The sequence below is a fragment of the Phaenicophaeus curvirostris genome, chromosome 10 (genome assembly GCF_032191515.1).
Source record: "Phaenicophaeus curvirostris isolate KB17595 chromosome 10, BPBGC_Pcur_1.0, whole genome shotgun sequence".
NCBI classification, from domain to species: domain Eukaryota; kingdom Metazoa; phylum Chordata; class Aves; order Cuculiformes; family Cuculidae; genus Phaenicophaeus; species Phaenicophaeus curvirostris.
In genome coordinates this window covers 15,972,459-15,984,615 of record NC_091401.1, presented here as the reverse complement: position 1 = coordinate 15,984,615, position 12,157 = coordinate 15,972,459, and the positions used below count along the sequence as shown (strand labels likewise).

At 39.3% G+C, this 12,157-nt stretch overlaps 1 protein-coding gene across 1 annotated transcript; it reads right to left on the bottom strand.

The window, feature by feature from the left end:
* Positions 1-665: 665 nt before the first annotated feature.
* HRG (histidine rich glycoprotein) lies at positions 666-11,451 on the bottom strand. Its single transcript, XM_069864935.1, has 7 exons — positions 11,191-11,451; positions 7,684-7,791; positions 6,606-6,693; positions 5,912-6,078; positions 4,142-4,258; positions 2,615-2,701; positions 666-1,962 (listed from the first exon to the last, which is right to left on the bottom strand). Exons 1-7 carry the CDS (start codon positions 11,386-11,388, stop codon positions 667-669), a joined length of 2,061 nt encoding a protein of 686 aa, XP_069721036.1. The 5' UTR covers positions 11,389-11,451; the 3' UTR covers position 666.
* Between the last annotated feature and the right edge of the window lie 706 nt (positions 11,452-12,157).

The window sequence follows — 12,157 nt, the reverse complement described above, 5'->3', positions numbered from 1 at the left end:
TCTCCTCCCCTGAGAGTAATGATGAACTGTTTGACAAAGGCTCTGTTTGAATGTGGTATTTCTAGTATAACACCACCAGCAACTGTAGCAGTGGAAGTGCCACCCTGCAGTGCTACATACAAGTCATTAACCTTTCTAGATAAAGGTGATAACCTGACCACCATTAGACAGTTTGTGCTAGAGTACACCTCATAGATGTTTACTGTGCAGCTAAACATTCATAGTAAGAAAAAAGACAAACCTTTGGCAACTGTGTCAAGAAAAACAAAGCTCTCATTTTTATTTTCTTTGAATCATTAAAAAGCATGAATGTATTGCCATGAATCTTTTTTTAATGGAAGGTGGTCAAATTTCCTTTAGGTCAGACTTCCTCAGAGAAGTACATTATTAATTATGAATGATGAGAAAATGAAAGAATTTTCTTTTTTGTTAGAACTAAAGGAACATTGTGTGCTGGGGAGGTTTGTACCTATTCACATTGGAATTTTGAGTATTTTAGTTACAGTGGAGTCTGAGATAGCTGGGATAAAGAGGCAGGTTGAAATACTTGTCTTAATCATTATTTTTCAGTGCTTCCTCTCCCTAGAAACTGTACGTGTTTTCCCCTTCTCTGTGTTGTTTCCATTCAGTGTACCACTGTCAAGCCAGGGACATCTTTCTCTGAGGTCATGTTGGAGAATTTTCTGCTGTGGAGCTGTGTGGAAATAAAGGTAAAATTTTTGGAAGAACAAGTTTGGGGTTTCCTGGGCATGACTTCGATTGTGTAGGGATATCTGGAAAATCCAGAGTTTCTGGCACCTCCTCTAGACTTGAGCCAGGGATGGGAATACCTTTACCAGTGCTGGAGGAGTGAGGGCTGCTTTGGGATAGCTCAGGAAAGTTTAGAGTGGGAGGTGTAAGAGATTCCTGCTGATTTAGAACTGGAATGTGATAGACAGCTCCTATTACTTGGAATGGGAAGTACTTTCCTGGTATGCTTGTCTTGTTGCAGTGATAAGGAGGGTGCCCTGGAGGAGGAGGGTGATGTGGTCCATGATGATGATGAGGATGGTGGCAATGTGGTCCATGAGGAGGAGGACAGTGTGGTCCGTGATGAGGAGGAGGGTGGTGGTGATGTGGTCCGTGAGGAGGAGGAGGAGGACAGTGTGGTCCGTGATGGGGAGGAGGGTGGTGGTGATGTGGTCCGTGAGGAGGAGGAGGAGGACAGTGTGGTCCGTGATGGGGAGGAGGGTGGTGGTGATGTGGTCCGTGAGGAGGAGGAGGAGGACAGTGTGGTCCGTGATGGGGAGGAGGGTGGTGGTGATGTGGTCCATGAGGAGGAGGACAGTGTGGCCCATGGTGTGGACCAGGAGGAGGATTATACGGCCCTTCATGGGGAGGAGGAGCAGAAGAGGGGTGTTGTGTTTCCTCTTGTGAAGAAGGAGGTTGATTTGATTCATCATGGGGAAGAGGATGATCATGAGGTGGTTCATGAGGAAGTGGAGGAGGAGGAGAAGGATGGTGATGTGGACCTCTGTGGGAAGGAGGTGGAGGACAATCGTGTGGAGGGTGAAAGTGGTGGTGTGGTCCTCCGTGATGAGGAGGAGGAGCAGCAGAAGGGGGATGTTGTGGTTCCTGTTGGGGAGGAGGATGTGGTCCATCATGGGAAGGAGGAGGATGGTGGTGATGTCCCCCACAGTGGGGAGGAGGTGGAGGACAATGGTGTGGAGGGTGATGAGGGTGATGTGGTCCATTGTGGTGGGGAGGGGGAGGAACAGGTTCTTCATGGCTGTCTGGATATTCTTCGTTGATACCATGGTTATGCTCAGGATCTTCAGATTTGAATTGAGAAGAGAATGGACACCCATGCTTGGGATGATGCTTGGGATGATGTCTGTGACGATGTTTGTAACCACAGTGATGATGGGGATGTCTGTGTGGCTGTTCCAGAGTTGAATATCTGCATCTTTTTCTACAGCCATGCTGTTTTTGATAAAGACACCAGAGGGGAAAGTATTAAGTGAGATATTAATAGGACAGAAGAAAGTGGTGAGAAAAACAGAGAGGTAGGAGTTAGTAGGCTTGTATTCGTAGTGCTGGTGATCAGTAAGAAAAAAACAACTGTGTTTTTTTTCAAGATAGAAGAGAAGGAGTAGATGATAAGATGCCAAATTACTCAAAATCATCTGGAAATGCTACACCATAACAAAATGAAATGATATAACCAACTGAGCAAAAGTTGTGATGGATCAAAACAAAATAAAACAAAATCCACACTGTAGTAGCTGTTGTAATAAAAACTGCAATACCAAAGATGACAAAGGTCATCTCCCCTCCTCTTGCTACATAAAGTACCTTTGAATTTGTTTACCAATCTCTATTCATTTTAACCGAGGGATATGATTGGACTGAGAGGAAACACTCTTGGAGGTAGTATTAGGGACGGCTCAATTCTAATTCATCCTCTGGTTAACCTAGCAGTCAAAAGCCATTCTGTCCTTTCATGCTGCATCACACTTAGGCAGTAATGAAGGGGTGTAATCAACTGTGGCAATCATCTGTCAGTCTGGGCTACGTGAGGTTGCTGTAGCCTGCATAAGGATATAGCCAGAGACATTCAGGAAGGAGTACATACCCAGGGGCGGTAGATTTCACAGCTTATATCAGTTCCATCAGGTTCATCTGGATCACTAATGATTCTTGCCTTGCAGAATCCCACGTGCTAAGCAAAAGCAAAGAAAAAACCCAATGTGCATCTGGGTTCTTGCGATGGAGATAATAGAAGCTACTGAAAGTTCAACATTTTGAAAGTTAGGCTGCTTCCTTCAATAAATATGTGTGTTTACATAACATAACTAGATTTTGAGCTTTCTGACCAGTGATATTTGCCAGTGATTATCCATTTTTGAGTGTTCTTGACTGTGAAGACCACTTCACCGTGTGCATCTAAAGGGGCATTACTCTCCACCTCACTTCTCTTTTGAAGTCTGTAAGAAATTAGTCATCTACTGCTGTCTCCAAATTTTTATTCTTTTTTTTTCTGTCTTTGCTTGTCAAACATCTGTTCAGATTGAGCTATTCTGAAATTTTCCTTGAAGTCCTTGGAACCAGGCACTGTACAGCAATGCTATTTCAGACAAAGCTCAATGCAGGGCTTTCTTCCATCTTTATTTTTTGAAAAGTAATTTGTTTTAATCTTCTAGTATTATTTCCTTTAACATCTCATTTGCTGTGGCTTTCACCCATTGTTTAGTCATTTCATGTGGAATTGCTCACGTGAGAGAGCACAGAACTCTGGTAAGGGGTTCTGTGTGTGCTCTTTGCAGCAGATGCTTTGTCATGATATATGTTTGGGCCATTAGTGGCTTATTATGATCAATGATTAGAAATGTTAACAGCATTTTACACACACACAACAGTGGTGGCAGCACTGAGAACAGAATGCAAGACCTCTAGCTATCTGGCTTGTGCTTCATCCTAGTGAAATTTTGGCTTTGCTACACTTCATTCACAACCTTTTCCAGTCTTCTGGAGCATAAAGAACCAAACAGAAGTTTTACACTTCTTATTTTTCCCATATTTTTATTTCATTCTTGCATTTTAATTTCTGGGGAATAATTTATACTGAAATTATGATCTTGCCTAGTTGTTTATTTGGTGTAGAGTATTATTGTAACAGGAAGGTGGGGTGAGAGGAGAGTACTATGATAGTAATCTGTAGACGAGCCTGAATTATTACACTTTCCTTTCCTATAGCAGGATAAATTAAAAAAAAAGTAGCCCTGGGCTCACTGGGATGACACAATGTGTGTATTTTCCTCAAGATCTGTGGCTCATGTTAGTGTAAACGTTTTTATGAAAAAAGGACGAATCATTTACTAGAGAATGGCCACAATTTAAATGTGAGAGCCAGATCGAAACTGAAAAGCCCAGCTCTAGGTCTGTAATATGCCAGACTCCGGTTACATTTAGATTTGAGAGTTCAGATTGGCTCCATATGGATTAAAAACGAACAGCTGTGAAATTAGGATCTTGACTTAGACATGCTAGATTTGTAATTTTGAGTTTGGGTGTATGCTTGTAAGAAACACTTGGAAATATTGTGGGAAGATCTTGCTGGTGCCACCCATTGCGTCAATTCTCATACTAAGACTTTACTTACAGCATGCCAGTCATCCAGAAAGTCACATTCCAGTGCCTGATCTGCTTGTTCTGCTGATTTGGAACAGTTGGTCTCTTTTATAGAGAATCCTAAAATGTGACCTTCACGGGACGCAGTCTGAAACCAAGAGGTCAAACAAGAAGTGGTAATTAAGCATGTGTAAAAAACCCTAATCCAGTTCTATTATTTTAAAAGCAACCGTACTTCATATTGTTGTCAAAATCCTGTCTTCCTCATGCTTTCATCACCTGTGATGATCAAATGTTCATACATACATGTGTATTCAGTAAGGAAAATAGATCAGATCATTTATAACTGACTTGTCTCATGCCTTTCTGAATTACAGGGATGGTATCTGTATCTCTTTGTCTAGGATGTGTATGTTATGAAACTTACCCGTGTTAGAGCCTGTGTTTTTTAGAAAGTAGCATACTTAGACTCTTCTCCCTAAACTGAACTGCTGTTCCTGTGAAAATACAGAGACCTATGGGATGGCAAGCACCCTTTTCCAGTGATGGGGGGCATAGTCCTACAGTGCTGATGTTAATTTGGCATGAAAGTTTGCCATTTGCTGTGCGATTGTTGCTTTCTCTGTTGTCAGTGGCATTATTCATAAAGGTGCCATTACTCCCTAATAACATGGGAGAAGGCGGCCTTTGTGATCCTATTAGAATACATAGAGAGCTGTTTCATTTTACTTTCCAGCTGCAGCAGTAGTTTGTTTCCAGTCTGTATTTAAGGTGTCTATAGCGGGAGTGTGCACACAAGTTTCACTAGTTTAACTAGATCTGTTAAAAGTGGGTGCGTATGTTTTATAGTATATTTTTGTCATAATTGGTAGTTTCTAAGAGTTATTGTTGATATCCAGTGGTACAATCTAAATTGTTTCTGTAGCTAAAGACAGAGAAGAATGGAGATGAAGTATTTAGGGAGAAATCCATGAATCCAGACAATGTGAAAATAGCCATGAGCTAAATGGGAGTAGGGATGTGCCTTGCATGGGACTACAGTGTAGAACAAGTTTCTGAGCAATATTAAAGGTAGGGTTGGCATGCTATATTTTAGACAGTTTCCAAGATCAACATGTATTATGACAGGGCCCATGGGACTTCACTACAGAGGTGTCCAGAACTGATATGTGTGTTGGCAGTCTGATCCTGTGCTGCTTAAGCGAAGGTCTCCAGTATCTACTAACAATAAATTGTGGTGATGTGAGTTATACTCCAAACCACCCAAAGGATAAATCTTCATGTTAACATCACCAGAAGATGTAGGAGTTATTTACCAGAGCTTGTAGCTCTCTAAGAGGCGCAGCACAGGTACAAATTTACCTCCTGTCCTCTGAGCGCTGCTTTGCTCTTCAGCAGAGTCAAAGTGATGCTGAGCTCATTTCAGATGACAGAATATGTGACTGTGATAATACACATGAATGTACATCTTGAGGAACTCTGGTCAGTAGTAAATAAGCTCTTGTATGTTGTGATATGGTAAGAAAACAGGCATTCAAAATGAAAATATGCACACAATGAAGGCTCTGATATTTTAGATGCCATCACATTGCCATAGTTTCTAACAGATGAGAAGTCCTTTTGCATCCACTTTCCTAAATTAAAGTAGATAATAAGTCTTTGCAGAAGCAGAACCTTCAATTTAAAGCAGACCATTTATGCGAGAGGTGACAGCAATAGAGTGAATTCTGGTCCCATGGTTTTGGAGCTGCTGACAAAATTTTGTCATTTAGAAGTAATTTTAGGACAAAATGCCACTTACCATCTTTAAAACCTTTTCAACTTTGTCCACATTGAAGTAGTTTGTGTGGTTACCCTCACTGTTGAATTTCAGCAGGGCCTTTGCAGCAATATTTTTATGTTGCTCAGTGACTTCTAAGACTTCAACTTTCACAGGACAGTCTTTGCACTCTAATAGATCAGGAGGGACTGTGGAAACAGAATTCACTAATATAGCAATGGATATTAATACACTTGGGAGTGTGTGCATGTGCCTTTAATGTGAACTCATAATGAGAAACTGAAATGCAAGCATTTCCTTGGAACTGAAATACCTATCCTTCACTCCACAAATGCAGGTTTGTTCTGTAACATGAAAAAAACCCGAATCTGTGAAAATGAATATTCTTGCAAATCTTTTAGATCTGCCTTAGAATCTCACCACCCCAAATGCACATTCTTTCAAAGTTTGCTTTTATTTTTCTGATATTCATTATTATGTTTTGGTGGGCTGGAATGGTTATATCATCTGACATTAATAAAGACTGCTTTAGCAGAGTAGGGTAACCTTAATTCTATTACTCATTCTTAACATTCCATCTGAATTATCCAAAATATGAATTGCAAGCAGATGAATGAATCTGTTACAGTTACCATACACTGTGGTGCACAAACTTGTAATTTGGTACTAGGGCTGGCTTGAGGTATGCATTGGCTTACAACAGTGGTTACTTTACCTGGACTTAATGTACAGTTAAATCCATATAGCTGAGGTTTCTTCAGCAGCTGGCTTGTATATGTGATAATCTTACATTGCCCAAAGTCCTGAGAGGAACAAAAGAATACATGATTATGATGTTATTTTCACTGGATTTAATTGGATGTAGGTGATCATAGAAACTATGCCTACTTTTAATGTACAGTACTTCTAAGGACAGAAGATGTGGTCATTAATGGAATGTTTGATCTGGTGCCACTCAAAATTTGTGTTCAGATAAAATGGGATCTCCCTCTACAAGAGCCTTTGTTTTAATTCTCAGTTTGCATGACTGAGCAGACATAAGAAAACTAAACCAGCCTCCTCAGTCATTCTAACGCATATGTACAGTAAGATAATACTAGCTAGCAGGGGAAATTAGGATACCAAAGATACTCAAGGTTACATAAACCCTTATCAAAAAATGGATGCATCTTTTCTTCCATCCTTTTCCCCATCTTAAGAAAAAGAGTAGATGCCTTCTCTCCTCTCCTCATGGCCTCCCTGCTTTGTCCTGTGTGGTAGTATCACCAATTTCCTATTTAAATGAATTTTTGGACTGGTAGTTCCCATCCCAGACTGCATCATTGGACTGCAATAATAAAGGACAAATGTTGCTCCATATCATAGCTCTGCTGATGCTACCAATACTTCACACTGTCATACTACAAATGTTATGATAGAAGACTGACCAAACATAACACTGATGTTTCTGGCTAATATACTGGTACATGCTTAAACAATAATTTCTAGTACCTTTAGTTGTCAGCAAATTATTCTTAAAACACCAGTGCTACTACCAGCACTGGAATGTGGACTATAGCTCCTTTGAGACAAGTAATTAAGTAAAGCAGCACTTATTTGAGGAATTGATCCTTTTCTAAACCTTTAGCCCATGTTTAACAACTCTAGAATTCAATAGATTTTGCTTTATAGGGAGCCATATTAAAGCCTAGTCCTCACTTAGAGATTTTATGACACAGAAATTTGTGGGCAGTTCAAATGAAGATCAAGTTAATACATCATTGACATATGACTGCCTCGGTGCCGTTACTTACCATGGAATAGGTGTCAGCATAGTCGCAAGACTCCCAGTGTCTTCTGGATAATACAGGACATTCAGTTTCCAGCACATCCAAAGTTAGGTAGAGGACTGATGAATTTCCCTGGAAGAGAAGTGCAAGTAAAAAAAGTTTGTATACAAGAAGTTTGGTCTGAAAGAAACTTTTTCTGAAATAGATATGTTTAATCTTTAATGTAGTTTCCCCAGTTCCCTGTTAAGGTTTTTCTGAGCTGACAAGCGTAGAAAGGGTTTAGGCTGGAAGGGAGCTTTGGAGGTCATCTTGTCCAGCCACTTCCTCAAGGCAAAGCTAACTTCAAAGTTAGATTCAACTGAGTTCTATATATCACCAAGACAGATGTTCCACAACCTCTGTGGGCTGTTCTAGTCAGAATTTCCCTTCTGGCAACTTAAAACTGTTGCCTCTTATCCTTTTCTTGAGAATCTGTGAGAAGAATCTGTTGTTAACCTAGCATTCATCAAGTAGGGAAAACATCAATGTTAAAATTTGCCATTTCCTCTTTCTGATTTTCACGTAGAACATACTGGTCTTTTAGGAAATCATTTGTCTGGGCAGCCAATTATATTGCTACATCCATTTCAAATGACTGTTGTGACCAGAGATATTCCTTCAGAACTTTACTTCCTGCTCAGTTTATCCAGGGAGTGATGTCACAAAGTTGTAACATTCTCTACAAAGTCAGGAGCCCTAGCTCTGAAATTCTTCTACTATGCTCTCTCTCCTGAGCAAACAGGATGGAGAACCAGGATTTGAATTTGCCTGGCTGTGTAATAGGATGCGGCATTAAGAATTATCTGTGGCCCACAGAAACAGTTTCATATTTTTCTGCAGGGAAATGATCTCATTTCACATTTGGAATGGATTACTTAAACTTCATGCAACTGCTGTATGGACATTCAGAATTAATATAGATGTATTTTATTTTGTCATTTAGATAAAATTATGCAAAGCCCTTCATTGTGTACAAGTTTTATCAGGTTTTAAGAAATTTCATCCATTCAGATTCGTTTTTTGGAGTGTTTTGTATAGATGAGACCTTGAGAAAAAATTATTGCAGTCTAGTATAGTATTTTTATTAGTGGGAGTCCACCAGTGTCATGTCAGACACTAGTTTTGCTGCATGTATATGTCATAACACTGTCTCTATTTTTAAATAGTGGGCTGGGTGATTTGCAGAAAGAGATGTGTTGTTCAATGGCAGAATTAGGAAAAGTATATAATTGTCCAGGATACCCATCCTGCCCACTAGAAATGATTATTCTCTGCTTAGGCATAGTTATGATTTCTGTTTTATTTTATAAATCCCAATACTTTCAACCTGCTAGTCAACATATTAATAAAATGCAGACAGAGAAAAGAACAGAAACAGTGAGATTATTTTATTTCTGGTTTATATTTATGGAATTGCACTGAATGGAGACATAAGAGAGGGAAGATAAATTTTGTAAAATGTGCTGTTCACCAGGATGTCACTAAAACTGACATGACTAAATACATTCACTCTGTCTTCTAAACTTGTGAAATCCTAAAGAAGCCAGTTTGTCTCTGGCAAATACTCATTTTCTTCAGCAGGATGGATTTGGACTCACTAAAGCCTAAAGGAGAACTTTGGTGAAATTAGATATCTACATCCAGATATGAAGTAGAAAATTCCTCTGTTCATCTGCTGGATAGCTGTTGAGGAAAAAAAATAAAATCTTATATGACACCTTTTTGGTTGTTTTAAAGCATCTTGGGTACTGGAGTTCTGCACTGCACAAACCCTGAACTGTTCTAGTGTGAATACTTGAGTATCTTATGCTTCTAGGACTCCCATGTAAACACAGCAGAGATCCTGCTCGCTAGTAATTGCCCTGCTTAAGTTTCTAAGGGCATTGGTGTGATAGACTTGATGCATGCTATTGCATGGAGGTAATAAAAATAACATTCTAGTCTCTTTTAAAATATTTTTTTTTTAATGTCAGCTTGACAGTGGATTCAACGTAATTTCTTGCACAGAAGTATATATGATCAGTATGCAGGAGACTACACCTGGTGGCTTTAGGCCTGAAAAGGTACAGAGACCTTACAGGGAGAATTCTTTAGCAATAAGATAGATAGAAGGGTCTTTTCTCTTCTTGTAGCCTCTGTGTGATAGCTGTGGCCCTGAACTGCAAATAAAAGTTTCATTAAGGGTAGAAAGCAGAATGTAAACATAGTAGTCTGGCGGCTGTAGTATTCATCTGGAAGTGTGAATCCTCAGCTCTGGTCCGTATTGCAGGTTACAGTTCTATAGTTTACATAGGCAATAATTGGTTAAAATATAGAAACATTAAGATTTTTTCTTTTTATAAACATTTGTTTTTTCTCATAGGATTAATGAATTTTGCATGTCTTACTGCCCAGTGTAAGGTGCACAAGGGTGATGCACACGCGACTGCATGGTAGCAGCATTCTTCAAGGATGGGACACTTGAGTTTTAAATCTCTTAATGCTGAAGAAGACTGATTGCTTCCTAGATGGGCTCTTTACCTATGTGGCTACTGAATAAACCTCCATAGTGCCACTTGCCACATCCTTGTCTTCAAAAAGCAAAATAATCCATCAGGTTTTTTCAAAAGCATGCCTGGAGGCCCATAGGAATCTGGGCTTTGGATCACTTTCTGAACTTTTTCTTGTCCTAACAGGCAGTCTCCAGCAGCTCCATCAAAAAATAATTAGTGTTTTTCTGTTACTGTACTGAGATGTGTAATACACCTCTTCAACAGTGTATGTGTGCCTGGATTCTAGTTTCATAGCCAAGCAGCTAAAAAGTAGCCAGGTACACTAGTAAATCTGCATCTCCTTATTCTCTTTTATTTACTACTTAAAGAAATTTTATGTTCTATTGCTTTTTCTGCTACTGATTTTCTTTGGCATTTAGGCAGTTGTTGAGAAAGGCTTATGTATCCTCTCAAGGAAACAGAAATAGAAAGGAAATAGGAAATGACTGATACGGAATCTCTATCCAGCTCTTTCCCTGTTTTGCAGAGTGGCATTGTCATATCCTTTGGCTTCTTCTGCCTTTTTCCTGTCCCTCCAGTTAACCAACTATCTCCAAAATTAAAATATCAATAAAATACTGATCTTGCAGAATACATTGATCTAATTAACATTAGATATTCACAGGTCAAAGAAACCCTTTGAATATAAATTTTGAACATAGCATCTGTGACCTGACGACAGAACAGATTAATTTCCGGTGTTGTATAAAGCTGTTCAATGCATCTCTTATGCTAACATCCTGTCAGCCAAGAGAATGGAGGGTGTTCAGCATAATTCAAAATCAAGCTTATGTACATTAAATCACGGACAAATGGATACTGAGATAATGAATCAGCTCTGATTTACACTAAATTACTACACTGTTACTCTGTTAAAAGCAATAAACATAAGCTTTTAATGATTCTACGATTCTGTATTAAAATCAGTCGTGTGTAAATCAGCCTTTAAATTGGTACTTACTGTATGCAGTTTATGTGCATCAGCAACACGGAATAAACCAAAAATATAGCCATCTCTGCGATGCCTGTTGACCAAATCCAGGGCTGCTCCTGCATCTTTTTCAATGTTATTACAGTCTGCAGGTGTGATGGCTGTTTTGTCTTGGGCACTAGAGCACTGCAGTAGTATTAGGAAAAAAACTGAAGCTAGAAGCAGCATTTTGTTTGCAGTATTAAGTAACTTCTGCCCATGCTCTGATAAAGCCAGTAGTTTGCTTTTAAATTGCAGTACCCCACCACAGTTATAAATTAATGCTAAAAAGCATGATTTTATATATATTCAAGTGTTGTGTCACAGGACAATTACCTTGACCCTAGATTAATGTTTGCAAACAGTAAGTAAATGATTATATAGTGATTGAGCAGATTTTGAGAAAAGTAGGGCATATAATACTCTCTGGACTACCATCAAAGGGACTGTATTTGAGATTCTTTAAGCAGGCATTGTGCAACAGTTTTGCTGTGAAAACTGTTTAGATTCTAAGTGTGCTGCTGAACCTGGCATTAAGAAGATCCAGTTTATGTATGTAGGTGTTATGCAGTTTTGGGTTTGTTTACTGTAAAAACAGTTGAACAGAAGACATGCTGAAATATTTATGGCCAGGCAGTGGCTGTATCCATATTCCTGTTTTACAGATCCTTACCTAGCAGGGAACTAGTGAAAGGGTAACAAGGAAACTCAGATTTGGAAAAGGTATATAGGTCAAGGTGTGCTTGCAAGCTGGTGGTCCATAGCTTCTATGCAAGTACCTGCTGCTCTTTTAGCTTGAATAAAATTAGAGGAGACTTTTATCAGCTTTACATCATTTCAGGCTGGTTCACAGAACAGGACTGCCTGGCTTAATACCAGTGTAATCTAGGCATGGCATGAAGTGACATAAAGCTGCCTTCGCATTCTTATTCTGAGAAGTTTTGTGTGCTCTTTGGCT

What these genes read in the sequence shown, in the direction of transcription:
- HRG (XM_069864935.1), bottom strand. Translation starts at nt 11,388, where the DNA reads ATGCTGCTTCTAGCTTCAGTTTTTTTCCTAATACTACTGCAGTGCTCT. An exon ending in ATGCTGACACCTATTCCATG is followed by an intron (nt 6,694 to 7,683) that starts GTAAGTAACGGC and finishes TGTTCCTCTCAG; the next exon opens with GACTTTGGGCAATGTAAGAT. An exon ending in TAACTGTACATTAAGTCCAG is followed by an intron (nt 6,079 to 6,605) that starts GTAAAGTAACCA and finishes CTGTTTCCACAG; the next exon opens with TCCCTCCTGATCTATTAGAG.